The sequence below is a fragment of the Anser cygnoides genome, chromosome 25 (assembly GCF_040182565.1).
Source record: "Anser cygnoides isolate HZ-2024a breed goose chromosome 25, Taihu_goose_T2T_genome, whole genome shotgun sequence".
NCBI classification, from domain to species: domain Eukaryota; kingdom Metazoa; phylum Chordata; class Aves; order Anseriformes; family Anatidae; genus Anser; species Anser cygnoides.
In genome coordinates this window covers 3,647,624-3,660,960 of record NC_089897.1, presented here as the reverse complement: position 1 = coordinate 3,660,960, position 13,337 = coordinate 3,647,624, and the positions used below count along the sequence as shown (strand labels likewise).

General features: G+C 47.4%; 3 protein-coding genes across 23 annotated transcripts in view; 2 read left to right on the top strand and 1 right to left on the bottom strand.

The window, feature by feature from the left end:
- Positions 1-13,337, bottom strand: part of TAF8 (TATA-box binding protein associated factor 8) — a 40,117-nt gene that overhangs the window by 22,258 nt on the left and 4,522 nt on the right. For all 15 annotated transcript variants that reach the window (XM_066983051.1, XM_066983052.1, XM_066983058.1 and 12 more), the window contains exon 8: positions 9,414-12,904. In XM_066983051.1, the coding sequence (XP_066839152.1) occupies positions 12,761-12,904 (144 nt within the window). In that variant the 3' untranslated portion in view covers positions 9,414-12,760. The remainder of the gene's footprint in view (positions 1-9,413; positions 12,905-13,337) is intronic.
- Positions 2,141-6,273, top strand: LOC106045865 (acidic mammalian chitinase-like). Its single transcript, XM_048071113.2, has 11 exons — positions 2,141-2,253; positions 2,929-2,958; positions 3,807-4,008; positions 4,142-4,198; positions 4,298-4,463; positions 4,566-4,690; positions 4,778-4,901; positions 5,012-5,197; positions 5,346-5,465; positions 5,564-5,705; positions 5,922-6,273. Exons 1-11 carry the CDS (start codon positions 2,229-2,231, stop codon positions 6,185-6,187), a joined length of 1,443 nt encoding a protein of 480 aa, XP_047927070.2. The 5' UTR covers positions 2,141-2,228; the 3' UTR covers positions 6,188-6,273.
- On the top strand, positions 6,406-9,386 carry CIMAP3 (ciliary microtubule associated protein 3). Of its 7 annotated transcripts, none has more exons than XM_013196617.3 (8): positions 6,406-6,760; positions 6,838-7,046; positions 7,165-7,234; positions 7,569-7,667; positions 7,927-8,052; positions 8,234-8,367; positions 8,637-8,763; positions 9,154-9,275. In XM_013196617.3, exons 1-8 carry the CDS (start codon positions 6,740-6,742, stop codon positions 9,184-9,186), a joined length of 819 nt encoding a protein of 272 aa, XP_013052071.3. In that variant the 5' UTR covers positions 6,406-6,739; the 3' UTR covers positions 9,187-9,275. The 7 variants fall into 7 exon arrangements, with proteins under 7 accessions (XP_013052071.3, XP_066839168.1, XP_013052070.3 ...); XM_066983067.1 differs by having other exon boundaries at positions 6,414-6,760; positions 6,838-6,949; positions 7,092-7,234; positions 9,198-9,386; XM_013196616.3 differs by having other exon boundaries at positions 6,414-6,760; positions 9,198-9,386.

Sequence of the window (13,337 nt, the reverse complement as noted above, 5' to 3'; positions counted from 1 at the left end):
TGGCTTCTCACGTCCAAGAAATAAGTCCAGAATGCATTTATACTTGCTCAACAGCATCTTTGCCTAGCAAAGGTGACCTAAAGCAACCCCACTTTGCATGGCAAGCCACCCAGGCCATGCCCTGCTGACACCACACTTGCCCAGCGAAATATTTCCATGGGCACAAATGCCTGTATGGGCTGTCGTCTCCAACCTCCCTGTATCAGGGGGTTGATATCCACACCTCTGTGTCCAGATAAGGATTAGGACAGGGCATATTTACCTAAATCCACGGTGCCATTCCGCTGACCTTTACTTTTCTCCCCGCTTAAGCCTTCCCCACTGACCTGCCTAATCTCACTGGCAAGGGCAGGTGGAACAAAACAACATCTCTAAAGCAGTGCCCCTTGTACACAAGGCCGGGATGGTTAAGATCTTCCTGGAATACTGCAGGTGTTAGAGAGTTTGCTGAGAGTCACTTTCCAGAAGCATCTCACAGCAGATGGATACAAGACTGTGCAAGTGCTGTGCCCAACCCTGCAAACCTCTGGGCCTGAAAAGGGAAGAAAGAGTAAAGAACCTGGAGCTGAACAGCAGGATGGGGACACCTGGGCATTGTTCAGGGGGAGAAAACATGAAAATCCTTGTCTCTTTTCCATCATTCAGGAGAAAAGAGTCCAGACAGTTGAAGGGCAGACAGACTTAATCCTAGCGTAGTCACAGAACGACCATAATGACAATTGTCATTAGTGTATGAACTGAAACTAAAGCAGAAACAGTCCAGATTTCTGGATCTCTCTGGAACCCAACACTTCAGCTACAGGAATAATATGCAAGGTCTCTGTCTGAATAGTCCACACTTTTACTGTGACTGCAAAGTCCCTCTGGCAGGGACCAATTCTGCCCTTCCTCAAGGCCTGCTACCACTCCCACAGGACCAATGGCATGTTACTTTTCTTATGACGGAGAAAAGGCAGAAAAATTCCTAAAGAAAATTTCCAAGATTTGCCCAACTGACGTTTGTTATCACCATATGCAGACAAATTACCTTCTTTGATCCACCCGCAGGTGCCTTCCTCTTCACACTGGAACATACTTCTGCAGATAAGCGACCTTCACCTGCAAGGCTCCAAAGGTCACTGAGGGTGCAATATTACAAATCTATTCTTATTGAGTTTGTACTGTGTTACCTTATCAGCTCAGAAACACACTGGAAAAATAATCCTTGAGGATGGTCGTCTTTTTAATTATCCACCATATCTCATCCAGTACAAGCAAAAAACCTGATGGGTTGCTCTAAAGCATTTTAATCTGCAGGTCAGTGGCTCCAGCAGCAGCATGTGATAAGGACAAGCCTGTGGGTGTTTTCCAGGCTCCCGTTCCACCAAGTCTGTATGACTGCCTGGAAATTCACCTTCACATCATAAAACAGGGATTATGTAATGTCTCGGGGCATAGAAAACAGCCAATGACTGCTGACAAGCTCATGCCGAATGTAAGAGGTTCTGGCCGTTTCACCTTAAGGAGCTCCACAGAAAGCCAAGGCAAGGCTTCTCGCCTGCCCTTGCTCACTTGCCCACACCAACGGGCCCAGCAGCAAGTGGGAGAAGTGCTCAGCAGGGGCCGACTTGGTTTGCTTTACTGCTGGGACACCACGAAGCCCATCCACTTCCCTGCACTGACAGCAAGCTTAAGTAGCATGGGCAAGAGACAACACAGACCACAAAGCCCCCAGCGTCCGGACGACGGCTTGCTACGCCAAGTGAGCCCCGTCCCTGTGCCCCCAAAAAGCCCACGGCTGTGAGCCCAAGCCCTGCTCAGCCCCACCTCGCTGACTGCCCCAGCCAAGGAGACAAAACCCTTGCAAAACACCTTTGGTTTTGCACCGCCTGTTGCCTCCGCGCAGACACAATGACAACGCAAGGTTGAACACTTCAGACATCTATTCCTGCGTGATTGCCAATATTAACACAAAGCCTCTCGTTGCAAACACGATTTTGAAGAAGAAAAGCCATCTAATCTTGTTCTTCAACTACTCTGGCAGCACCAGAAAACGGTACAGCCTGATAATCTTGATATTTTCTGCTAGAGTGTTAAGGCCATTGTATTGGTATCATTTTCTTTGATACGTCTTTAACTTTATCAACTTCTGTAATGGTTGGGCATCATTGTTGACACAAGACTTGTACAAAATTAGAGAAGTGTATAAAAGTGGGAAGCAGCCAGCCCCGGATCAGTTCTGGTCAAAGATGGCCAAGCTCACTCTGCTTACCGGTAAGTCCTGCTTCCCAACTTACTTCTTTACCTTCGTGACAAGTATTTGTGGCTCTCTCGGTGTTATACTGGGGGTTAGAAAAGGGGTCCTTTAGGGTTAAAGATGTAGCATTCTCTTTTTTTTCTCAAAGAAAAAGGAATACCATATTTTCAGGACTTTTAAATGCGTCGCGACTTTAAACTTGATTTCTTCTCCTTCCTTAGATATGCATTTTTTTATTTAGTTGCTTTATTTAATCGAAACGTGATATTGGGCCAAAAAAAATGACAGTACGAGGAACAAAACTGCCCTGCTGTCATCTTCTGTCATGCTAACAGACGAGCTATTACTGTCTGTGTATGCCTGTCGGTTTCTGCTGTTTCAGCCATGCTCAGGGGCACCACAACTCCTTAAATCACCTGTTGCCTAATCACAGCTGATCAAAGCAGCAGCATACTGAGCCATTAATGACCATAAGCTTTTCAGCGTGTTCGCTTCCCTCAGAATGAATCTTGACCTGAGGCAGAGGAAATGTTGGGCTCAAAAAGATCCTTATGAAGAGAAACAAAACTTGGCCCAGAGTTAGAAGCAGCTTTAATGTCTGCGTTGCCGTGTATCTATCTACCAAAGGGTTTCTGCTAGTTCAGGCATTACCTTGCTCCTCAAAGACTAATCCCACGCTTCTTTCTTCAAAGGTCTGGCCCTCCTGCTGAACGCCCAGATAGGTATGTGCTCCCCACCCCAAAACAACCCTACCAAACCTTTGGCACCATCGGCATGCAGAGGCCCCTGGAGCAGGCTCATCAGCTAACTCTTCTGCAAGAGGGGGGAAGGAAGCAGAAGCTGGTAGCACGCAGCGAGGGTGTCTTTGAGGACAAAAGCTTTATGAAGCATGGCACGCTCAGCCTAAAGGGCAAATACGCCGCTTGCTTTTGTGCAGGTTTCCCCTTAGCAGCCCTGTCCTGCTCAGCTTGAATGAAGCATGGACACAGCCGCCAGCTTGGGCTGGGCAGAAGCTTTCAGAGGCAGGTTGAGCAGGCGGCAGCAGGCACACAAAGAGGCTTCCTCCCTCTGGGCACTTCACCAGAGTCCACTTCTGCTTCTGCTCTGCCTTACTGGCATTAAAGGGGAAAAATCCAGTCTGGGGAGGAGACTCGGCAGCCACAACCACCCCAGTTCATCAGGTTCAGGGTGCAAGAGGCTCCAAGGAGGGCTCATTTACTGGAACAAAGGAGGAAGGAAAGAAATGCATTACGATCCACGGAGAGCCAGTTTCCAAACAAACAGTAGGCCTGGTGCCTACTTCCCCGTCCTACTTCCCTAACTCCTCACCCTGCAAGGGAGCATTGCCCAATCTTTTCTGATCACATTTCACTTAGGTCATAATTTGCACCTAAGAGCAGCCCCGGGAACTGTTGCCTTTACTGTGTGCACTGAGGGATGGTTACAGGAAATAATGCAGCCTCGTGCAGCTAGCTACCTGGCCAGCAGGCACAGGAGGCCATCTGCACTGCCCAGACACGTGCCCTCTGCTCTCCTCCATCCCTGCCCCATCTCCTCCGTGTCTCTGCAGGCACTGCCTATGTGCTGTCGTGCTACTTCACCAACTGGGCCCAGTACAGGCCTGGCCTGGGAAAATATATGCCAGACAACATCGACCCATGGCTGTGTGACCATCTGATCTACGCCTTTGCTGGGATGTCCAACAATGAGATCACGACCATTGAATGGAATGATGAGACCCTCTACAGATCCTTCAACGGCCTGAAAAACAAGTACGTGCTGTTCCTTCTGTGATGGAAGTGCAACCTTCGGGGCGAAGGGTGCTGAGGAGAAGAGGCAGAGTCAGAAATAGCAATTCAACAGTGTGTTTTGTAGCAAAACATGTTCGTTTCATTATCTTTGCAGGAATGAAAATCTGAAGACCCTCCTGGCAATTGGAGGATGGAATTTTGGAACAGCCAAGTAAGTTCAAACCACCTCCATCCCACAACAGCAAACTGGAAAGCGGAGGTGGAAAGAGGCCCCGACCAAGCCCCAGCCCTGCCCTCCTCTGCTCCCTAGGTTCTCCACAATGGTTTCCACTCCAGAGAACCGCCAGACCTTCATCAATTCCGTCATCAAATTCCTGCGCCAGTACCAGTTTGATGGGCTGGACCTTGACTGGGAGTACCCTGGCTCCAGGGGCAGCCCGGCTCAGGACAAGGGTCTCTTCACCGTCCTGGTGAAGGTAAGGGGTTGCTCAAGGCCTCTGCTCTGCACAGCTCAGGCTGGAGGAGGTCCAGGGGGCTCCGAGGGCCCACGCTGAGCCCTGTTCCTTGGCATCCCCCAGGAAATGCTGGCCGCCTTTGAGCAGGAAGCCAAGCAGGTTAGCAAACCCCGTCTCATGATCACCGCTGCTGTTGCTGCAGGACTTTCCAACATTCAGTCTGGCTACGAGATCGCTGAGCTCGGCAAGTGAGTAGCAAGCCCCCAGGTACACCTTCTGTGACTTATGTACTCTTCCTTCCAACGATTAAGGGAAACTGTGCCATTAACTGTCAGGTACTTGGACTACTTCCATGTGATGACTTATGACTTCCATGGCTCCTGGGATGGAAAGACTGGGGAGAACAGCCCGCTGTACAAAAGTCCTGTTGACACTGGTGACCTCATCTACTTCAACGTTGTAAGTACTCTTTGTGACTCTTTCTCACAGATCACTGATGAGAATTTTAAGAATTCACCGTCATGCCTACAAATCCTGGCACAGGCTTGAACTGTGACATACTTTTATAGGATTACGCTATGAACTACTGGAAGAGCAATGGTGCCCCAGCTGAGAAGCTCCTTGTTGGATTCCCCACCTATGGACATAACTTCATCCTCCAGAACCCCTCTGACACTGCTGTTGGGGCACCAACATCGGGACCTGGGCCTGCTGGACCTTACACAAGACAGGCTGGGCTGCTGGCTTACTACGAGGTATGTGTGTTCCCTCACACCTAGGCAGACAAGAACACACACACCCTTCAAACTACCTGGCAAGGAATTTTTATCCTGGGGATCCATTCCAACTACCCTTTTTTGTAGGACACCTGTTTAATTCCCACTCTCTGCCCTTTTTTCCTAGATCTGCACGTTCCTGGACTCTGGAGCCACCCAGGCTTGGGATGCCCCCCAGGACGTGCCCTATGCCTACAAGGGCAACGAATGGGTTGGCTACGACAACATCAAGAGCTTCAACATCAAGGTACGGTGGGGAGTGCGGCTGTACTAATCACACTCCAGGAGCCCTTCTGCAACAGCAGCTCTTGGACTAATTGGGATTTCTGTCCCGGCACTACACAGATTGACTGGCTGAAGAAGAACAACTATGGAGGTGCTATGGTTTGGTCTCTTGATCTGGATGACTTCACCGGCACATTCTGCAAACAGGGCAAATATCCCCTGATTACCACCCTGAAGAACGCTCTTGGTCAGCAAAGCAGCAGTGAGTAACTGGAGACGTGTGGTCTTCTGGAAGGGGACCCCATAGCTCACAGCTGATGCAGGTCTTCAGCAGCCTGAGAACCTTTATTTCTAGGGACTTGGGGGAACAAAGGTTAATGGCTGTTCTGCTGATACCGCCCCAAAAGGGACTGTGGCGGAAGGGGAGTGCTGAGAGACCCACAACACAAAGATAAACCCTGTCCTGCTTTTATTTCAGGCTACGTGCCCCCGGCTCAACCCACTCCTCCCATCACTTCAGCTCCTAACACTGGAAGTGGAAGTGGCAGCGGGAGCGGGAGCTCAGGTAGCAATACTGGTGGCACTGGTGGGAGCGGATTCTGTGCTGGCAAGGCCAGTGGCATCTATGCAGATCCGACCAACAAGAGCAAGTTCTACAACTGCAACAACGGTGAAACCTATGAGCAGAGCTGCCAGGCCGGTCTGGTCTTTGATCCCAGCTGCTCCTGCTGCAGCTGGGCATGAAGACTCCAGGTCCATCACAGCAGACAGACCCCTCTCATCTAATTCTATGGAATAACAGTGATTAAATAAAGTGTTTTGCAAAAGGAGCAATCTGCACTGCTTGAACTCGTCTCGCTCTTAATATTTTGATGCTCCCTGATTCTCTCTGTATTTACACTTGTGTTCCTCGAAGGCCTGATTACACAAGGTGGACTTAATTCCTGTATGACTTTTTCCAGGAGTTTCTTGCTGTTTTACCATGACAGACAGGCACAGGGAAAAAGACAGGGAGCAGACAAAAGGGCAGATCAGGCTGTTCCATGAGAGAACACGGAGAGGAGGGTCCTGACAGCACAACCTACGTACACACTGCTTCCCCCACTGACTTCGTGCAAACAGCAGCTCCTGGGAGCAGGAGCCAACACAGTGCAACCCGCCAGGCTTTTATCAAACCTCCTCTTTTTCATGCATCCTTCAGGTGCTGCCATTGCCTGCGCTCCCTCCAGCAGGCCTCCCCGTGTCTATAGCAACTGCAGTACACAGACATCCTTACCCGTCTGACTGCTGGCATGGATGCACAGAGGGAGCCCAGAGGTGAGCCCTGCGAGATGCAGGCATGAGGGTCTGTGGCACGAGGGCTTTGTCTCTCTGGCGGCACCAGGCTTCTCCAGCAATCTTCTCCACAACCTGCTGCTAGGCACCTCTTTGCTCAGGCTGGGGAAAAAGAAGCCTTTGTGGCAGCAGGGAACATCCAAAGGGCAGGCCCCTCGCAGATATCCAGAGGTGGGGAAAACTCCCAGCTGAGAGATAAGGGGACAGCTGGCCTCAGGGAGCAGCGGATACCTGAGAAGGAAGAAAAGCAGCAGGTGGTCGTCTCCAGGTGGGTGAATCACACCGCTGGCATTTCCCTCTCCTGGTCTCACAGATGCACAGAAGAGAATCTCGTTTGGGTCCTGTCAAGAGCGGAAAACATTTCCTCTCCACCATGCCCCAGACAGGTTGGGGATCCAGCTAGGAGCCATCAAGGGAAACCCCTTCCTTGGGCCAGGCTGTTACCAGAGTCAAGAGGTAAGTTGTTTGACTTTTATTCTCAGAGCTTTTCCTTCACAGAAGACACACATTATAAGAAAACTAGCACTATAGCCAGCCAGACACAGAGTACCCCATGCCTGCCCTGCAAATCCATTGTATAAGGTTTGCACATATTCCTTGAAAAATAAATTCCCCTTCTGGAAAAGTTACCTTCCAAATGTACCAGTCCTCAAAGCTCCAGCTGTCCTAGCACTCTACATTAGCGAGAAATTAGAAGAATGACATCTGCCGCTCAGGTACTTCTCCCATTCCCCTGATCCAAACGGTGTCTTAAAAATGTTAGTAAGATATTTTTACTTTTGAACCACAGGCAAGCAGCCTCAGATACTCGTGGGGAAAAAAAACACTGAGCACAAAAGGCTACGTGATAGGAGCAAGAACAGCCCAGCGATTCATATCAGAGCCACAGGTAAGAAAAGCACATTTCAAAGAGGCAGAGCTGCAGCTTTACAAGACGTTTTAGGCTGATCCTACCACAGACCATCAGTTGTGATCATGTGTGCTGGGGTTGCCTCCAGCTTAAAATAATGGTAGTCATAGATCTCCCTACAGATAGCCTAGTGGCAAGTGTTGAGCCTGGAGGCTGATCACCAATCGCTGAAGCTCTGGCAACACTGACCTATGGATTTGTACGTACACGTTCCTTTGTATCTGTCACACACACATAGGTGTACATATTGAGGCAAAATCAGGGATGGAACTCAGCTGTACTACCTCAACAAACCCAATATGTTTTCTGGCCCGGCTTCTGTAGAATAACAACATATCAGGCGAGATGTCACAGAATATACTGGGTAATTATTAGAGAATGCAGATTTGAACTGTTCTGATTTCTTTATGCTATCAGAGTAGCCAAGGCATGCATTGAACAGCAGGTCTGCAATGCCCAGCTGGCTGGCTTTAAATGCTGCTCGGAGCATTTAGGAATAGCTTGCAGAACAAAATCTTCTATATTGTAATTTCTTTCTCTTGCAGACTGTGACTCCCGGCCCAGGAACGTACCAGTCATTCTGGAACAAAGACCAAAAATGCCAGCCTTCCCATGCTCCATTTTCCTCTAAGACATCACGATTTCCAGATAAGCCTTCAAATAAAGAACTTTTCCCTGGGTAATATAACTCATTTTTTACACTTCTAATAATAATCAGAAAGACTAGAGGAGAAAAATACTAAGACACAAATGGGAAATAGGTAACTGAGTTCCCAATAATGTTTTTTTATCTTCAAAATCTCCTTTGCTTTAGTCTTTAACCTAGCATGAAGACTACAAGACCACAACAGGCATTTCTCCCTTGGGTCAAAGCAGGGCTGGTAATTTTCCATATTACAGACATCATACAGGTCCAGAAATGAGATACTATGTCCCTATTTTCTTTAGACCTGGAACTTATAACACAGACAAGCAGTTACACAAGAAGATCACTTGGCCGATGAAGTTTGGGTCTCCAGACTGGTCTTTAGTGCCAATGCCAGCAAAGAGGATGCTAAAAACAGAGGTACAGAAGGTACGGACGGGGATGAGGGGATGTTATTCCCAGCTCAGTGCTTCCAACAAAGGAAATCAGATGATTACTTAAACACATTTGCACTATCTCTTGTCATCCTTTCCTTTCTGGCCTGCTGGGTATGTAGCTGAACTAGCCAGGGAAATGAGATAGAAAGGGTTTTTCTGTCAGAAAATGCCAGTTTGCAAAAAAAAGAGCTACACTACGTAGTTTGCTTTAGAAGTTTAGTTTCCAACCACAAAGTGAGAGAATCAGAGGACAGACTTCTCTGCACAGCTCTGCTGAAAAGCAAACATTTCCAGTGTGAAAACATTGGCTAAGGGAAAGGAAAAGTGCCTGGAAAACCAGCTTGCAGTTCTCAGCACCACCTCACTTCTTCCTTTTCTGCAGGAATCGTCATGGCGAATATCTAACAGCTACTAGTTTTCTTTCAGCTGATGGTGGACAGAGAATTCATCAAGCATCGGAACCGCGTGGCCTACCTGAGTTTGTATGAGAGCTGAGCTGAGGAGCAGCCATGTTACATCCAGCAGGGCCCTCAGCCTGCTCCGAGCTCCCAACCTGCTCGTGGAGATGTTCACCTGCACTACCCTGCCTCCCTAATAAAACCTGCTCAAAAAGAGGCATTTCTTGTTGCTAATTGTGCTTACTTGGTGTGGTGCCTGGTCTCTCCTGCCCCTGAGGGTGTTTGGTACTGGCGATGCTGGTGCTCAGCATCCCTTGGCCCCGCTTCCCTCAGCCTTTGGCCCAGGCGGGGCGGCAGCCATCTTCTGCAGGCCGCAATGGAGCCACCTGCCCTAACATGGCCTCCCCTGCCACAAAGGGCTTTTACCCCCAAATCCAGCCCTTGCTGGCACCAGAAAGGAACAAAATTAACTTCTCTCAGCTGCCACCTGCCTTCCCCAGCCTCCTCGCCACCCCCTCCTCCTCTCCAGGCTGTGCGGAGGGGTTTCCCATCCGTGGATCAGAACAAATTGCCACAGCCTGAAGAGCTGAGAAACGTGGGGTCGTACACGGTACAGCCACCGCTACTGTGCTGCCGTCGGGTACGTTGGACAACAGTAGAATGGCTTTGTGCACAGCCAGCAACCGTATTAAACTAGCAGACAGTAAACATCCTGGGTACAGAGTGCTGTGCTGAGAACAGCCAGACCAGGTGGCCTGTGAGAGGTACTTGTGCGTGACCAGCATCATCCCTACGGACAGAAGAAGCTGTTCTCGAGCAACCAACATGCTGCTTGTCAAGAATCTGGCCACAAAAATAAATATAGTCTGAAACAGAAAGGTCCTCGTGTTTACCCTCAGGTGTCTCGGTAATGTACAACTCCGGCTGAAGGGATTTCTATAAATATTTGCAACCTACCTTCACACACACACTGATCAGACTCGATTCAATCTCAGGGGAAAACTGAGAACTCGCAATATTTGTACTCGATATGACTACCAATCACAATGCAGGCTTTCGAATTTTCTGGGTCTGTTTAGCTGTGCCTGCAGCAATTTCACCTGTAGTCCAATTTTGACTGTAAAAACAAAACATATTCTTCCAATTTCCCACTTTCGGTCTTCAAGTGCTCTTGCATACACAGTGCAACAGCTGCTCAAGGCCTTTCTTCTCGATGCACATTGGCCCCTTCCCTCACAACCACAAGAGGATGCTTTGTAGTTGCAGCTGACAAAATGGGATGTTGTTGTCGATTCTCAATTGCCCTTTTTGGTGCAATCTTTCGAAGGAGGGGTTGCAACTCACTGGAAATTGTACTGTCCTAGGACCAGTATTTTACGTCTCTGTTTCCAGCTCCACCATCGTATTCATGGCTGATACTGCATACTTCACCTCCATCTAACTTTATTTTATAATCAGGAGAAAAATACATGTGTAAGAGATGTAAAAGCAACTAAAAAGTACCTATGATTCTGTGGTCTTTTTCAACCACGTTCCACCTGCAGCTGGGGAAACCTTCTCATAAAACTTTTGCAAAACTGATGGTATTTCAAAAGATACCTTGTCCTCACTGAACATATTTGTAACGAACCAGAGTTTTTGTTGGAAAATTCCCAAACTTCTCAGTAATCAAGTGTTATTGTAGAGAAAGGAAGAGATATAGAGGAAAGAACAAGACCTGCCACCTAGTGAGAATACCAGTAGACCCCAGTGAACACAGACTCAGGCTCCACTCAGGTGTTTTTCCACTCTTTCTGAAACATTAAGGGCTCCGTCAGTTTTAATTGTAGAAGATAAAATTTCTTTTATTGTGATCATAAAATTACTATTATCATTCTGCATTTTCCCCTACCCAGCGAGGGATTTTGTCATTATGAAAAACGCCTAATCCAAGTAAAAAAAGATATAAATTTTTATATATACATATATATATATACAATGTCTTTGTACATTTTTTATTCTGTACAACCAAGGCACCAGCAAAAGTGGCAGTGGCACATGCAGGACTTTTTTTGCTAGAGATACTATTTCAGACTGTTTAGCAGGAACACTTCTATTCTCACTGAAAGAACTCCTCCTTGTCTTCCTCCTCCCTGGGTGATGGGGGAAGAGGGATGTCTTCACTGAACGGAGGTGAACATATACACACAACACAACTCTGATCTTCCCAGTGACTGCAACAGACTCCCTGCACTCAGATACTACTCCAGGAAGCAATAAACTGTCTGGTAATCTGTAGCAGCCAGTCTTTACTGCCTCTCTCAGCGCCACATTTTCATCCAGAAGTGCAATCTTGACTACTGCTTAAAGCAATCTTCCCTTCAGAACGGACTTGCATGAAGGAGAAAAAGCTGATGGATAGTATGGACTACAGAATCCACATGATTTCATCATGCTTGGGAGACTGGACGAAATAACAGAAGTCTTTTGTCAAAGGAATTCAACCCATATTTTCCCTAAGTAAAGGCTGAATGAAAATTAAAAGAAAGGCCTCCAGAAGTGGATAACAATTACAACACTCCCACCAGCAGTTATTTTCACTTCTGCAATAAAGGCTCTTCTCTGGGGAAAGAAAAAAGGAAAAAAAAAAAAAAAAAAAAAGAGCAACTTCTGTTGATAAAAGCTCATATCCGAGAAGTGACACAATTAAAACGTGTGATCAATAGCATGGCCCTGCAGACTGTAATCAATACAGCTTTATTCCATATTCCAAGTTTTTCAGCAAGCATCTTTCAAAACAGCTGGTGGAGGCGTGAACTCTCAAAGGACTTGTGCTGTGTTGAAACTAACAATAGAACTGAAAAATAGCCCGAAGCAGCTGTTAAATCTTGCTATTCATACTGCTAGAAAATAATCTCAAAGCAGAGCAGGGTAAACACCACACTTAGCGCTTTTAAGTTAGAAGTGCAGCTGCAGTCAGAAAAGTGAGAATAAAATGCCATCTTAGCTCTGTATTTACACTTCACCCTCTTACCAGCACATCAGATGCCTTTAGTTTATAAAAGAAAAGTCTGTTTGCTTTTACCTGCCAACAACCCAAAGAAAGAAACCTCTCTGGGATTTTTCTGTCTCTTAATTCATGCTCCTTAGATTATAAGGCCAGACAGGGCTGATTGCAGGAGTTTCTCTTCTAGCCTGCGAGACAGCCAGAAATGAATTATGCCTTTGTGTTCTGCAGAGCCTGCTGGGAAGCACTGCGCTGCAAAAACCTTTGTGTCCCTCGCCTCTTCAGAGAGCAAATCTCTCCGACAGTGAGAAGAAAGCAAAGTAAACGAGACCATTCCCATCTGTAACCTGGTGGCCTTCACCGCTTTTAAGGGAATTGACCATTGACCATTCCAAGTCAGCGGAGGGGAAAGAGGGAGCACTGCAAACCATGATGAGAGTGTAGTTCGCTAGGCAGACAGAGATCGTTCCTCTGCTTCTGCCACTCCGTGGGATTGCCTCTTCTGTCTTGCTCCATGGTGCCTCTCACCCGCAGCAGCAGAGGTGACCCCCAGAACAGTCAGAGAACTGGGCTCCTCTTTCTTTTAGCAGCCAGCTGACTACGTTTCACTTCTTTCTGCGGATCTTGGGCTTTTTTACTGGCCGGAGGTAAGGGTTGTCTATCATGTTCTCTTCCCCATTCCGGCTGCCAGACAGGGAGGTGTTCTGCTGTAACACTGAAGCGTTCTCTTTTTCAGGTCCTGAATCATCCTGGCACATTGGAAAAAAAAAGAAAAAAAAAGGCATAAACAACCAAAGTTAGGCTAAACATGGCTTAGAAGTTCAAACCACACAACCTATGGGCAAAACATAAAAGATTGTCAAGATAAAAAGCAGCACTCAAAGAGCTGCATTAAAGGTGAGGGAGGCCTCCTGATTTTTAATACAAACAGATCCCCTTTGAGAACAGCACAGGATCTTGGGGCAATCTCTCTGCTCTAACACAAAAATGAAGTTGCACTGAAAGCTCATTACCCAACATTAGATAACCTCATTATACATTGCACCCTGCAAAAAGTCAAAGAACCATGGCAATGTTAGTCATTTACATCCGGTAAAACACAACCCGCTTTACCATTTTCCACCCACTCTGCCCAGCTGCAAGGAAGACAGACAAAGAACGAGGTTTCATATGTTTACGAAA

Bases quoted from the DNA above. Each gene is read 5' to 3' on its own strand.
- LOC106045865 (XM_048071113.2), top strand. From the start codon at position 2,229: ATGGCCAAGCTCACTCTGCTTACCG. The intron at 4,464-4,565 runs GTAAGGGGTTGC...GGCATCCCCCAG, and splicing joins TCTTCACCGTCCTGGTGAAG to GAAATGCTGGCCGCCTTTGA. The intron at 5,466-5,563 runs GTACGGTGGGGA...GGCACTACACAG, and splicing joins TCAAGAGCTTCAACATCAAG to ATTGACTGGCTGAAGAAGAA.
- CIMAP3 (XM_013196616.3), top strand. From the start codon at position 6,740: ATGCACAGAGGGAGCCCAGAG. The intron at 7,047-7,164 runs GTGGGTGAATCA...TGCCCCAGACAG, and splicing joins CAGCAGGTGGTCGTCTCCAG to GTTGGGGATCCAGCTAGGAG. The intron at 8,368-8,636 runs GTAATATAACTC...TATTTTCTTTAG, and splicing joins AATAAAGAACTTTTCCCTGG to ACCTGGAACTTATAACACAG.